Source organism: Cornus florida, unplaced genomic scaffold, assembly GCF_030987335.1.
Source record: "Cornus florida cultivar Cherokee Brave unplaced genomic scaffold, ASM3098733v1 CherokeeBrave_3.0.0_Hap2_Chr10, whole genome shotgun sequence".
Taxonomy (NCBI): domain Eukaryota; kingdom Viridiplantae; phylum Streptophyta; class Magnoliopsida; order Cornales; family Cornaceae; genus Cornus; species Cornus florida.
The window spans coordinates 36,501,959-36,517,693 of NW_026775580.1; the positions used below are offsets into that span (position 1 = coordinate 36,501,959).

General features: G+C 34.1%; 2 protein-coding genes across 2 annotated transcripts; both read right to left on the reverse strand.

Annotated features, from left to right (window-relative positions):
• Window positions 1–6,904: 6,904 nt before the first annotated feature.
• Window positions 6,905–8,771, reverse strand: LOC132277490 (patatin-like protein 2). Its single transcript, XM_059779344.1, has 7 exons — window positions 8,640–8,771; window positions 8,318–8,499; window positions 8,034–8,220; window positions 7,752–7,913; window positions 7,343–7,645; window positions 7,078–7,250; window positions 6,905–6,989 (listed from the first exon to the last, which is right to left on the reverse strand). The coding sequence occupies exons 1-7, from the start codon at window positions 8,769–8,771 to the stop codon at window positions 6,905–6,907; spliced, it is 1,224 nt and encodes a 407-aa protein (XP_059635327.1).
• Window positions 8,772–10,754: 1,983 nt separating this feature from the next.
• LOC132277491 (uncharacterized) lies at window positions 10,755–11,989 on the reverse strand. The gene is made up of 4 exons (XM_059779345.1): window positions 11,628–11,989; window positions 11,225–11,502; window positions 10,995–11,113; window positions 10,755–10,907 (listed from the first exon to the last, which is right to left on the reverse strand). Exons 1-4 carry the CDS (start codon window positions 11,987–11,989, stop codon window positions 10,755–10,757), a joined length of 912 nt encoding a protein of 303 aa, XP_059635328.1.
• Window positions 11,990–15,735: the final 3,746 nt, after the last annotated feature.

The window sequence follows — 15,735 nt, forward strand, 5'->3', positions numbered from 1 at the left end:
ATGCTTATGAAGAAAAAAAGTAAACGAATTCAACTAAAGTCAAAACATAATGGTGCATCCTCGGCCGGAAAAGTCAACACCGGTCAACACGGGTCAATAGCGGAAGAACGGAAAACTATTCGGTGAAAACATAGGCGACGACGAGGAAAGTAAACTAGTCCAAAGGCGCGGCTCCGGAATCCGACTCGAAGTGTCCCAAAACTCCCTTCGAAGCCTTATATCTAAAAACTTCAAAAATTTGTAAAATATTAATTGTTCCTCCGAAAATTAAATCCTTTGACTATGTGATAGAGGACGATGAGAGGAATACTTTCCATCAGGAACCAAGGCTAGAAATGCTACCGATTGACTGAAAAATTAATGGAAGAGAAATTTGAAACCTTAAAGAAAAAAAAAAATGAAGAGCTGCGAGAGAGAGAAACTGATTGTGGCCAAAAACAAAATAGCCATGTGGTATATATGAGTTGAATTGATATCATGTGCGGTCCACCAAAAGAAAATATCTCCTTTTTATCCTTTATATAACCATATGCACATGTACGTACACTAAACACACCACAACACATGTCTAAACACTTTGAACTCGTTTGGTATGTGTTCTGTAATGTTTTGTTTTGTTCCAAAACTGCTAGTAATTATTTTTTGGGCCACTTCATGTTTGTGTGGACTTGTTTTATAGCCAACAGTAGCAAAACAAAACCAAAATTTGGCCAAAAAGCTGAAACACAAAATTGGTGTTTTATGATGGACCGGCCTATTTTTCACTGTAGCGGGGGCAACAAGTTGCCCAAACTTGGAACGAAAATTGCAAAAACCAAAAAGGCGATTCAATTGCAGAATCCAAAAAGGCGATTCAAATTTTAGGGTTATCTCGCGCAGCTTTCAAAAGGCGATTCGGGCGACTCAAGAACACATAAGCTCGGGCTTTAAATCGATGACGATCTCTGAAGATCTGAAGCTCTCTGTGTAGTTCATCTTTGAAGAAACCCCAGAGAGAGAATAATTCGGCAAACAAAAATTGCGGGTGTCAGTGACAAAGACCAGTAACTCTGACAACAGCAATGATCAAGCAAAGAGGGCCGGCGGCGATGGTAATGGTGACGGTGACCCAATTTCGGCGAAGACGACCAGAGAACAGTGTTGAATCTTGGGGTTTTGAATGCTTTTGTTTGTGTGATGGGTATGATTGGTGGGAAATTTGGGTTTGCAATTGAGAGTGGTGATGGGTGGTGGTTGGAAAAATGGTGATGGGTGGTGGCAGTGAGTTTTGTGAATTGGTGGTAGGAGTGGAAATTGGTTGTAGCAGTGGGTTTTGGGAATTGGTGGTAATGATGGATGGTTTGGGTGATTGATGTAGGCTGTGGAGATAGTGATTTGTAACTAGTTGGTGATGGTGGCTACAATTATGGTGATCTATTGGTGATGGTGGCTTCAATTGTGTAACTCATGCTACAGGAAAGAAAAAAGAAAAAATTCGAAAAAAAAATTGTTCTCATATTTCTTGAAACAAAATACTTGCCAAACATGTTCTACCATGTTTCTGTTAAAAAAATCTCTCTGCAAATTTTCGTTGCCAAACATGTTTTGTTCTCATCTCAGAACACGTCATAACAAAACACTTGTTCTGTTCTAGGTTAAAACAAAATGCCTTAGAACACAATGTGTACTAAACGGGCCCTTAGGGCATGTTTAGTATCTGTAACATTTTGTGTGTTTTTGTTCCAGGCCCGCTACAGTACCACTATTGAGGCCCAAAACATGTTTGGAGAGGCCTGTGTTGCTTTCAATAGCGTCAGAGCAACTTTCAAAATATGGGCCAAAAGTTGAAATAAGAAAATGGTGCTTGATATTGTTCCAAAAATGGACCGGCCCATTTTTCACTGTAGCGGGGGCAACATATTGCTCAAACTTGGAACAATTTCAGAACAGGTATAAATAGAAAATTGCAACAAATTTTAGGGTTATCTCGCTCAGCTTTCCAAAAGGCGATTCGGGTGACTTGAGTACGCACAAGCTTGTATCACCCATTCTCACCCGACCATCACCCATTATCTCATCCCATCCACCGATGATGATGGAAGACACAACCCGCTGGCGACAATGGAAAACACCACCACCGGACTTTCTATTAGTACCGCTCTCTTTCTCTATTTGGACGAAGACAAGATGATGCCAATGAATTTTAGACCACCGGAATCGTTTGGGGCTTTGCTTGAGTTTGGTTTTCTGGGTTTTTTGTTAGGTCTTCTCTCTCTCTAAAACTCACTCACTTTCATAACTCTCTCCGTAATCACTATAACCAAACCCAGATTAAACTTTTTTTTTTAGAGAAGGAGACCCAATTTTGGTTCGCACCTATATACAGACCCACAAGCAATTTTGGATCGCACCAATATACGGATCAACAAGCAATTTTGGTTTACACCTATATACAAATCAACAAGCAATTTTGGTTCGCATCCACAAGCAATTTTGGTTCACTAACAGAAGATACACAGATGGTTTGCACCAATATATAGATGTGTATATATATATGTGTGTGTGTGTGTGTATATATATATATATATATATATATATATATATATATATATATATATATATAGATGTTTGATGGGTTTGTTGGTTTTTTTTTTTCTTGCTGTTGGTATGTTTTTTGGTGAGAATTGCAGAGAAGGATATTTGCATAGATGGGTGGTGAACAATTTTTGCAAAATCAAAATCATAATTACTGAACTTGATTTCTAATTTTTTATAAAATATTATTGAACATGATTCTATTTGCAGAGAAAGTAAAAATTGTGAACAGACACTCTGCCAAACATGTTCTACTATGTTTAAATTCTCACTGCAAATTTTCGTCGCCAAACATGTTTTTGTTTTCAACTCAGAATACCTCATTACAAAACACTTATTCTGTTTTAGGTTAAAACAAAACGTCTGGGAACACAACGCGTACCAAATGGGCCCTTACTCACATAAATATACATCAAATAATAATGTATGAATAGTAACAGCCCTGAAAATTAATTTCTGTGCACAACAATAACGGTTGCGGGTCTCGCCCTGGACCTCTCTACCCAAAAAACTTAAAAATGCCAAAATGACCAATAATGCATTTCTAAGAGTTTTAAACTCAAAGAAATGCTTCAACTAACTCTCGAGACTCACCCGACACACCCCATGGTGTCCGGCACGCAAAATTAGATAAAGATTATTTAATAAAATAATCCATAAAAATAGAAATATTTCAGAAAATGAAAAATAAGAAAAATCAACAATATTACAAAGCCCTAATATTCAGAGACCCTAGCTTCTTCATGTTTTTTTTATTGCTTTCATCTTTCAGGAGATTATATATATATATATATCCTATTTTTACTTGTGATTGTGTTGAAGCATAGACCTTGATTGTTGGTAATCTACTTCTACCGAATTCTTCAACGAAAAGTTATATCTCTCCAGTTATAAATCAGAATTGACCGTTTTTTGAGGCATTGGAAAGCTAACGAAAAGTTCTAGCTTGTTGTAAAATTTGAGAGTGTTCCAGCAAGTTGATTAATATTAGAATTGAAAAGCTAACGAAAAGTTCTAGCTTGTGGTAAAATTAATATCAAAATTAATTTAAAGTTGTTGTTCCACTTTTAAAGTTTAGAATCAAAGCGCATAAAGATTATTTTTAGTTGCAGATCTTCGAATCTTGAACAAGGTATGAATTCTTTATTTCATACAATAAGATTATGCATCTATTACAACTATTGAGGAACGATTTTTAAAAGCTTTGGCATTGACCCTGTAATATCCGTATTTTTTTTATTAGGAATATTTATTATTTAGTTGACTTTTTAAGGAATATTAGAGATAATAGGTTATCTTTTTTTTTAAAAAAAAAAAAGTTGAAATTTTAAAGGGGATCCTAAATTAGCTCACCTACCGATATTCTTATCTTTATATTAGTTTTATTTTATTTTATTCTTTTCCCTATTGCGTAAAAGTAAGAAATAAAACAAGGGAGAAAGAGAGAAACAGAAGTTATCGATACTTCTTACCTTCTGCAGTAGCCGGGAGAAGGGACGGTGATCCAATATTTACATAGGAAAGAAAGAGTTGCGTACTCAGGCAAGTTAATCTTGCTTTGTATACTTGTATATATTTGTAACTTTGCCTATAGCATGTGTTAACGTGATGATAAATAAGAATAATTTCATCAATATGAATGGTTAACGGTATGAATTTCATTCCTTGTGTAATTAGAACCTAGACATATAAATGATATGTTTATGTAGAATTATGGAATCTAATTGGTTGTAGTGTTGTGACGATCATTATGGGTCATGGTAGTTACGTAGGACCTGCATATGTATGTATATATGTAAGGGGTAAGTGGGTAATTGATTGGTATATATTATTATGTGGAACTATTTTAACGTGTTGTTATATAAATATATATATTTGGAAATTTTATAATGATCATGTGAATTAATAATTGATGTACTCTGTTCATGCTGTTATATGAATACAGAATGGATAAAGGTGAATTACGATTTGAGGTCATGGCAAATAAGAGCTGAAGATCTTGAATTAATTATATTAAGTTTCCATGAATTTAATAAGTTGTAATATAGATTTTTGGGTCAACTTGAACTTAGAATGGTGTCTAACATATATATATATATATATATATATATATATGTGTGTGTGTGTGTGCATATATATATTCACTTTAATACATGATTAAGTGGATTAGTAGATTAGCATGTGAGTACAATTTATATATATATGGAATTAAATTGGAAAAGGAAGTTTTATGAGTATATAAATATATACCTATTGAAATTAGTTTCTCTGTGGTACTTTAGAACCATATTGGGAGGGACGTGTGATTCTCAAGGATTAATGATGAGTAGTGGTGGGCCAACATCACAAAATAATATACTTAATATTTATTTTTGTTAGTTATTATTTGATTGAGTGATAAATAAGGAATATAAATAATATTAATGCTTCAAAAAATTATGAAAACTTCCAGAATATTATATTTTTATATATTGAACCTAGTTTTGTTTAAAGTCAATATTTTAAATGATATTTGGGTAGGTTTACCGAATTAAACCATGAAAAATATTGTTATTTTCTCAACACTAAAAGGGATAGTACGGAAAAACTATTAGGAGTTAGATTCTGAAATTTTGCAAGGTCTTATATTTAATGTTAGACTTTATCCAGAAATTTTGTACTCTCACTAGTTGGATCATTAGAGTTCTGTTTTTAAATTAAAATGATACTTGGGTGCATTAACTATTAATTTGAATTATTAATTAATGATATCTTTCATAATTCATCATAATTAATAATTAATGGATGAATTTGGATTAGTCGGAGGGGTAGTCAGGGACTGACCCTATGATGACTTTTGGGTATGGTCAGTGACCTGCCTATTGGGAGTGCACTATCCTTTTATTATGGCCATGGGTCTAATAAGCCCTTATTGTGTGGACGTATTCAGGGATCATTTGGGGAGTAGACGTACAATCCAGCCACACGTGTGTTTTTAGTAGTCAGGGACTATACGATTCACACCACTTTATTGGATGGGAGCCCGGGGCTCATGTGAGATATACAGATTTATCAAAAATAAATGATGGTCATTGATTGCGTTTATAATTAATTGGAATATGCATAATTAATTAATGCATTTATTGAGTTGCTTATATATATGGGAATACAAAGTAAGGTTAGCTTGCTGAACAATGATTGTGTTTAGCATTTCTTGCTGAACTTGTGAGCTTACCCCATTATCATATTTCAGGTGTTCGTAGAGTAGGAATGTGATGGAGACGCATGATAAAGTCAGATTTTAGCTCGGTTTTCCTTTATTAGGATTATTGTAATAAAGTTAATGTTTTATGAAACTTTATCGAGTTGTTTCAGTGGTAATAGATGTTTTGTTATGTTAGAGGGACTTTCACCTCTATTTATGAATTTGATTTATGTTTGTCAGACACTCATGTTAATAAATTGAATGATGGGATTCATTATAGTTTTTTTTTTGTGTGATGGATGTATGTGGAGAATTGGTGGAAGTTATACATCAAATTTTACATACAAGACAGAGTCTTTGTGTTAAAATTTGGGGTGTGACAGACCCGTTTCCAACAAGTGGTATAACTAAGCTTTTAGCTTTGGATTATTAAATTATTATTGTGAGTTTACGAATTCTCCCTATATATTTTTCCCCTCTTTGTTCTTGATATTTGTTAAAGTTTCACAACACACAATTGACAAATATAGCAAATATAATAGATAAAAAATACACACACAAGCAAAAGAAAATTTACGTTACATTGCCTAATCTGGACGACTAACTCTACTTCAAATTTGAACACCCAACACGCAATCAATACGTGATAACGCGCTACTTCAAAATTTATCTTTCATCATTATTTCCTGTTTGTACACGGAAGTTTGAAATTAAAATAACTGTTTTCTCAAATAACTTGATTTATAGTAATCGGGATATAAGTGGTATATATATATATAGTTACTTCTATGATTTAGTCATCACAACTATACTATCAACATTATGGAATTACGAATGGGTGTAAGAGTTATTCAAAGAGTTTCTTCCATCATCAGTTAAAGTTCAGAAGTCTCAAAATCCTTCACTTTTTTATTGTTTGGTAAATCTACAACTTAATGAATCTTTTAATTCAAAGAACAAAGAAAAATTACATTGACGACACGTAATTACCTAAAACAAATAAAAGAAAAAGTAAAACATCACTGACTATATGTATCCCAACTGGACATTATTCAAAAAGAATGAATATGAAGGACTGACTTTGATTTGCACAACCTCAAAATTCAAACCAATGAAATTTGTTACATTGAGAAACTCTAACTTGAATTAAATCCGTTTATAACTTGGGGTGTGGCCATGAGGTGATCTAGCATTGCGAAGATGCTTCTCTTCAGAGAGTAATTTCGCAAACCTGTGAGACCAGAATTTTGTTAGAATTATTAAAATGAAAAATAAAGCAAACTATATAGTAAAATCAATAAGAATAAGATCATATATACCTTTTTAGAGCCTCTTCGTTAGTCTCTGGATCAGATGGCATAACAGTTGCAGTCTCCAAATTTACCCTTGAAACCGGTTTCTTAAGCAACCCTTCTCCAACCTTCACAAGATCTTCTAAATTAGTCTTGGTGGCTATATCGACTGAAGATACTATCCCGTTTAGTGAGTTATCCTGCAATTTGATTTGGTTCAATAGAGTTAAAAGAAGATACAATTTATAATTTTTTTTTTCTTAAATTATTGCATGTAAGCACAGACACATACTTGAATACGAAGGTAATTCTTCTCCGAGTGCGAGGCTTGAAAAACCACAGAAAGATGGTAATCGACCATATCAGCACTTGCGTGGGTAAACACATCAACTAATGGGGTGGAACCACCACTGGTTAACCACCCCAATACACCCCATTTAGCTGCTACATCTGCATCATATTTTTCCTCAGCTTTTGGTGAGCCAGTTCCGAGGGAAATAACCAATAAACGACCATAGTCCATTTTCTTAATAGCGAGAAAGTCGGGATTTCCCCGCATGATCTGCTTTGTTACTTCACCAATTGCTATCAGAGTCTGAAACAATATTTGAAGTATAATAACATCAAGTTAAAACAAACCAGAAAAGGCAAAATAAGAAAGATAAATAAATCAAGAGTATACAAGATTAAATTATAAATACCGGATTATTTGCAGCAACACCACCATCAATTAAGTTAAATTCTCTAACTCTTCCGTCGGCAGCTTTGGTTTCGAAGTAATGTGCTGGAAGGTAAGTTGGCGCTGCTGAGGTTGCAATGCATATATCTGAGAGTGAGGCATCCAAGCTTGGTTTGTTTTGCACATAATTAAACCATGAAAGAACAAAATTAGCGAACACTGCTATAGTGCTATGTGCTAACTCCAACCATTAAACGATGTAGTGGATGGAAATTATAAGTTGAAAAAAACAAAAGGGACTAACCTCGTAGGTGGAAAAGATGGTTGGCTCGAGTTTCTTGATGTCAAATGTCGGTATTGCAATATTAGTCAATGTCTGGTGTAGTTTTATGTTTCCTAATTTTTCCTTAACGATGTTGTGGAGGTACTTCCCATCATATTTTGGTCCCGACAGGGCTTTAATTATCTTTGCAACATGAGGGAATGAGGACCTGTTGTACAAAAAGTTGAACCATACTAGTTAACAACCATAAACAATATATCAGTCATAATTAGTTAGCTTTCTTATAATTAATTATAGATAATTACCAGAGTTGAGGGAAGATTTTAGGGCAGCTTTCGAGGTAGAAGTCTTTAATATCCTTGGCTGCAAACAAGGGACGGTTATTTTCATTTGGTGCAGTAAGCATGGCAGTCACAAGCCCACCTGTGCTTGTCCCTGCAATCACGTCAAAGTAGTCTGCAATTCTTGCATCCTCTCCATCCAGCTTCTGCAACAAATGAAAAAAAATCATATATATAGACAATTTGAATAAACTAAGTCCGAAAGATTAATTAAAACTTCTATTGGCTTTGTATATTGATCGCAGGAATGCCGTGTTGCCATTTGAGTATAGAAGAAGTAAATTACCTGAAGCTCAGACTCCAGAAAGCTGAGGATTGTTCCCGGGATAATCCCTCTTATTCCTCCTCCATCAATGCTGAGGACCGTGATTAGGTTTCCATAAGTTGGGGGCTGTAGGATTGACTTTTGTCCTTCCATGTTACTAAAAGGGTGATAGCTGAAGAAATTTGAAGTTTCCGAAGTTTTGTGAGAATGAGAAGCACTCTTCTATGAGGATGGATATTTAAATTTGAGCTTTCGGACACAGAGAGACTTGAAGTTGTTTTGATCTTGAGAAGCACTCTTCGATATTTATAGAATCCTTATCCTTCTTATTCTTTAAGCTTCAAAGATTTCATGAGCCATGCATCTGCTTTGAAATTCATGCAGCGGTTGTACTTTTTCGAAATTCATGCAGCTTTGTAGTTCTTCGGGTTAGATTTGACTGAGTCTATAATATTCAACGCATGAACGTACCAATCGAAAATTCCACATTCGAACAGTAGTCATGTTGGTAGTCTCCTGCTTTTGCAGCAAAAACATTGTCCCCTGGGCACCGTATGTTAGAATTTTAGGTGAGACTCAGAATTGTAGGTAAGACTAGCTAATTTGGCAATAATGGTCCAAATGGAATATATTATCTTTCTTTTTTTTCAGATAATCCAATGGAGTTCTATAAACCTTATCCATTGGACAATAAATTAATTGTGTAATTGTCTGGTGAAGAACATATTTTTTTTTTTTTTTTTCGAAAACTTGTCTGGTGCAGGAGTTGAGGTTGCTTGTCCTACTCAATGAATTCGAAAACCTGCCGAAGTTCTAATTGCTAACGCGTCATTTGAATTCGAAAAAGGTGGCGTCGTGTCAAATGAAAACACTGGTAAGCCATTCAAAATGCTACATTGAGGAAGTGTGCCTAAAATAACTTAAATATTGCCTTATAAGACTTTCTTTTGCTATCATTCACTCATGTTTTTGCTGTGCCATTGCATAATTTATGGACTTGACTCTAATATAAGCTTGATATTCTGGATTAATCATTGAACTTAGGGTTTTAAAAGACCACAAGTTATTAGACAGCCTTTACATATCCTTCATAAAATTTATGAATTCTTAGTTTGCAGGATATCTCTCTGTGCAATGCAGTTGAACATCTTATCAAAGTTTCATAAATGACAAATTTGATTTTTGTGACCTCGATCCCACAAGGAACAATATCGTCAACAAACAAAATAATTGACATAATCTTAAAGAAAATGAATGTTGCATGCATTAGCAGGAAACAATGGTAAAATCAGAATGATATAATGTGTCCATCTGAGCTCTCAACGCGTCTCAGTTGTAACGATTAGTGACTGATGATATGTACTATTGACAGTGAAGAATCTGTTATATCCGATTCTAGTTATATATATTTCCTAAGGTTCATACTCTAATGCTCCGTTTGGTTGGATGGATGGAAAAACCAAGGTTGTTAAAATCGGGATTCTATGTAGAATCGTTTTGGGCTCCGTAGAATCGGAATCGTAGAATCGGATCGTGAATCGTAAGATTCTACCAAATTGTGAAAAAATAATTGAAACTAACTTCCTAAACAATAAGATATGTAAAATATAACCAAAATAAGGCCAAAACATACCATATTACATATCCATGACTTCAAATCTCAAATCCTAACAATATTCTAAAGTCCGAATATAAATAAAAGTAAAAGAAAATATTCCAAAGTCTGAATATAAATAAAAGAGGATGTAACACAAAATAAAATAGTCCATAAATCTCAAATCCTAACTCATCCCTCTCCAAAGTTAGAAACTAAAATTACATATCCATAAAGTCATCATTGAACCCTGCACCATCTTCCTCATTAGCTTCATCAATAGGATTTAATGGCTGCAAATCTTCATTATCATCAATTGCATAAATTTCCTCAACTACAAAGCATAAAGAAAGAACAAAAATTAATATAATGTAATAATTTATACAATATTATAATAAAAGTTTAAAATTTAAGTTCTTACGTGTCCTAGTCATCCTTTCTACTTCATCTTCTTCATCGGAATCATCTTCTTGAACTTTGTCATCAAGAACTCTCAACCATTTAGTTTTTGTTGGAAGAACCGGATCCTCTTTTTTGGTAATTCATTCATCATCGGAAGAGACATCTTCAAAAATAATTGGTTCTATGACAGCTTGTCTTTTCAAGTTCCTCTCCTTCAATTTTATGTTATACATAACAAATACCAAATTATTCATTTTCTTTTGTTGCAACCAGTTTCTCCTTTTTGAATGCACCTAAATATATTACCAATGAGGTTAAAACTTAAAATTAAACAACAACATTATTAAAATTTTAGAACTATGCATTATTCAGTAATTTACCATCTCAAAGGCACTCCAATTCCTTTCACATCCCGAAGAGCTACATGTTAAACTCAATATTCTAATTGCAAACCGCTTCAATTCGGGGCACTCATCACCATATGAATCCCACCATTCAGCTATTATATTAAAAAAATTATAACATTAAAGTTAAAACTATTCAATTTTCAATTGACATTTGAATTACGATATATAATAAATTATCAAATATCAATATTGCATTTTCTAACCTGGAGACTTCTTGTTCCTTGTCAATATTGCATTATCTAGGCCAAAGAGCCCTCTTGCAGCTTTGAATGTGTCCATTTGGCAATCAATTTTTACTCTCTCATTAGAATCAGGAACCATTCTTTGGAGACATTTATAAACTCCTATTTTCACATCTGCATCTAAATGGAAACTTGGACTATATTGGAATTGGGGATTCAGAAAATATGCTGCCGCATGCAAGGGTTGATGAAGTTGAGATGCCCATCTTGCATCAATGATCGTACAAATAGGTTCATACCTACAAAATCGTTAATTTAATGCAAGTCTAATAATTTTCAGTTTAACTATTTACAAACAATACTATATTCTAAACAATAAAAAACTCTATTACTCTTTTAGTTTTTAAATAAATTAAAACTTTACCACTTTTTGATGCCATTGAAGTTTTTCTTAATTTCCTCCTTGGCACGATCCATTGCTCCATAAATGAATCCCATAGCCGGTCTCTCATCAGAATCCACCAATCGGAGTACTTTAACAAGAGGTATTGCAGCTCTTAGACAATTGGCAACATTTGTCCAGAAGTTACGATTGTCTAAAGCCACGCCTTCAACTCTTTTCCCTTTACGTGTCCTTGCAAACTTACTAGACTTCCACTTAGAGGATGTAAAAAGATTCATCAATTCTCCTTTTAGTTCATTAAGACGCTGCAAAGTTAAGTAAGAAGTGGCAAATCGCGTTACTGCAGGTCTAATAAGCTCCTTGCCATTTGTGAATTCCTTCATCCAATGGTTAAGCATACACCTTAAATAAATGTATGAAACAATCATCCTTCCATCTTCAATTGTCTCACTATGCATCTCAATTTTTTTTCTCAAAATCCTCCAACATCAATGCAATGAGCGGCACAAGGTGTCCAAAATAATTTTTTCCTCTTTTCCATCAACATCTCTCCAGCCAATTTGTAGTTAGAAGCATTATCAGTCACAACTTGTGCAACATTTTCTTCTCCAACTTTTTCCACAATCTCATCTAACATTTCAAAAACCATTTGGCCAGTTTTTGATATATCAGAAGTATCTCGGGATGACAAAAAGATAGTTCCCGATGGGCTATTGACAAGAAAATTACATATTGAACGTCTCCTCCTGTCAGACCACCCATCTGACATAATAGTACATCTAGTCTTCACCCATTCTCCTCTAAAATTCTCGAGTATATTCAATGCTTCACTCACTTCCTTCTTCAAGAATGTCTCTCTAATTTCATGATAAGAAGGAGGATTGAGCCCCCTCCCATACTCTCTAATCCTTTTAATCATAAGAGGAAATATGGGATTGTTCACACAATTGAATGGTATAGCACTGGTATAAAAAAATCGGGCTATGATTTGACATACTGCATCTCTCTCTTCCTTTTTAAATTTCTCATTCAATGTTGTTTGCCATGACGAATTCTTTGTTACAATCCATCCATTGCACCACCTTGCTTCCACTTCTTTGATTGTTCTAAGGCTATACATTCACTATCATCATCATCGATATCAACATCATATAAGTTTTGTTTCTTCTTCTTTTGACTTTCCTCTGAATGAGCTTGAAGAATTTTTTGAAATTGTGTTCTCACTTCTTCGGGCACTTGTGGACACGGCTCAACATTTAAATGAGTGCCAACCAAGTGATGTTTATGCTGATAAATATCCCCAGAATGGGAAGTGTTGCAATATCGACACTTCACTTTTTTTGAAGTCCCATCCTCAACCCCATGTTCCCATCCCGGATCTAATCTTTGTCCCAGAGCATTTTTTCTTGTAGTTTTACCAGAACTTCCAGCTGATGACATCTATTTCAATATTCATATAATTCAAGTTATTTAACCAATCAAAAGTTTTGCATTCATATAATTCATATAACTAGTTGGCAGGATTACAAATACGGATAAGAAAGCAGATCAGGTGTATTAAGCCTTAGGCCTGCTTATCCTGCAACAAATTAATTAAATTCACTACACATATATACTTCTTAATTTGAAGCTAGAACCTACTGTTTGTGTGTGTGTGTATGTATATATATATATATATATATATATATATTCTGTAAAATACTAAAATCATGGAGCCAACAAAAAGTTATGTATTAACTAAGATTAATCCTGAGGTACATATATATATATATTAAATATAAAAAAGGGTTTATACGATTGTGTGTGTGACTGTGTGCTTAGTTTAGTACCTTCTCCATAATTTACTCTTCTGTGCACTTTTCTTCCCAACACCAAAAACAACACCTACTCAGTTCCTCACTTCGTTTCATGTTTCTACTGTAGAAAGAGCTGTATGAGCGGCTACATAGAGAAGAGGAGAGACACTAGGATTGGACAACACTTCTCATTCACATCACAACTCAATTCAACTGTGTTTGTTCTATCTATATCCCCATATTCCCTCTCTCTCTCTACCTCATATCCTCTTTCTGTCTCTAGACCGTGCTCTTAGGTTTCTACCAATGGAACTTCATTCTCTCTTAGGTTTGAGTTTTGTAATAGTATTATTGTTCCACGAATTGCTCGTCTTTTTCTCTATTTTTTTTTTCCTTAATCCATTATAAAAATATTATATTATGTACTTGTGAATCACAAGTTGTGATGGAGAGCTAGCCATTATAAAAAAAACTGATTTCACTGAATAAATTATGCATATGCATAGCTTTGCTTTTAGATCTGTTCTCCTCTCCATCTCTCTTAATTTACCTCAACATTCCTCTAATTTACTGCCCTAAATCTACCTCTATTTTTTTTTAATTCAAAGCAGGTTTCCAAACACTAGAAATAAAAAATAATAATAAAAATTCATCAAACCAGTCTATTCAAAATTATATATATATTCAAAACAGGATTTGAAGTTATTTATTATATCTTTGTGTGTATATATTTCCTATTATTTTTCAATTGGTTGAATTCTCTCCTCACTGTCATGGATCCTGTTAATTAGTAGTTGGAGTTTCTTGATCAAGGAAGAAAATAAATATATAACATACCTGGCCGAACCTGTTGTATGGATCCGATGATTCCGATATGCAAGCTATGAGCCTCTGCCCTCTGCACTGCCGCCTCCTCTCAGTCTTCGACTCCTCACTCCTCTCTGAGATAGGGTTCGTAACTTTGTTTTGTATTTTATGATTTATAAAATAAATAATTAAAATATATAATTTGGTAAATAAATTTTTATACAAAATTTAGGCCAGGCTTTGGCCCAAACAACTAAAAGAATAATGGCCCAAAGACCAAATAGTATAAAGGCCCGCCCAAAGGCCCCAAACACACATTTTTGGTAGAATCGGTAGAATCATATAGAATCGTACGATTCTATGATTCTAACAATGATTCTAACGATTCTACCTACGATTCTATCAATTGGGCGATTCTGATCCGATTTGAGTCGATTTTAAGAGCTAAGTCGTAGAATCGCGCGATTCTACGACTCAGAATCGCGATTTTAACAACCATGGGAAAAACAGATGCAAAGGAGAGGGCGAGAGAGGGATGGATGAGGCGTCCCTAGAAAAGGAAAGCTGTCTCACTCACTTTTTTTTTGGTTGAATGGAAGGGATAGTAGAAAGAATGGATGGGGTGACAAATTTTATTTTGGTTTGAAGGTGAGAGTGAGAGTTTATATATATATATATATATATATATATATATATATATATATATATATTTTGCCAACATACGCTCATTATATGTGTGAGAGAATTTCAGAATATGTTAAGAGGAATGTGTCATCCCTCCTTGCTTCCTCCCTCTCTTCCTTTCCTTCCAACCAGACAAGGGAATGTTGATCTATCCCTTCTCTCTTCCAGCCTTCCTCAATCATTCATTTTCCAACCAAACATAACATAAGTGACCAATTATTATTGCTCTTAGGGATATTTATCTCTTAGAAAGTGTTAAATTGGACGATTAATCTGCAGTAAGTAGACTTGATCATTCACCAAAAAATTGAAACAAAAGCAAGAAATTATATGACAAATGAGGAAATTAAAATTTTACAAATTCTGTTGAATGGTTCTGTGACTCCTCAATCTCCTACAGTTCAAGTATGTCATGGACATTTTTCATGCTGCTGTACTTCTACTTGTTTCTGATTATAGATTAAAAATCATTTTGAGATCGTTAATTTACTAGCCTATCTTTATTCTAGTGGCTTTGGATCTTGACTCTCAAGTCTTAGGTCAAGGTTTCAAGAGTAATAAAGAGAAAAGAAAGTGAAATAATAATAATAATAATAATAATAATTTCCAGTTAAAATAATGAAGCCAATTCTTCTAATGAGAAAGTTTAAAGTAGTCTTATTCAAAACTACAAAAAAGATCTGCTGAAAAGTTATTAAGAATAGGAAGGTAAGATGAGAAATGGAAGCCTTGGTTGACTGTTAGGAATTGATTTAAGAGTATATAATACCTTAAGGGCAACTCCAAAGTTTGCTTTTTGCTCTCTTTTTGCAGGTTGGGAAGCTTTAAAGATGACTGCATTC

Coding starts and splice junctions, on each gene's coding strand:
- LOC132277491 (XM_059779345.1), bottom strand. CDS start 11,989: ATGAAGGAATTCACAAATGGCAAGGAGCTTATTAGACCTGCAGTAACG. Junction 11,503..11,627: donor TTCAATGGCATCAAAAAGTG/GTAAAGTTTTAA, acceptor ACGATTTTGTAG/GTATGAACCTATTTGTACGA. Junction 10,908..10,994: donor ATTGGAGTGCCTTTGAGATG/GTAAATTACTGA, acceptor TAATATATTTAG/GTGCATTCAAAAAGGAGAAA.
- LOC132277490 (XM_059779344.1), bottom strand. CDS start 8,771: ATGGAAGGACAAAAGTCAATCCTACAGCCCCCAACTTATGGAAACCTA. Junction 7,251..7,342: donor AGAATTACCTTCGTATTCAA/GTATGTGTCTGT, acceptor ATCAAATTGCAG/GATAACTCACTAAACGGGAT. Junction 6,990..7,077: donor AACGAAGAGGCTCTAAAAAG/GTATATATGATC, acceptor CTGGTCTCACAG/GTTTGCGAAATTACTCTCTG.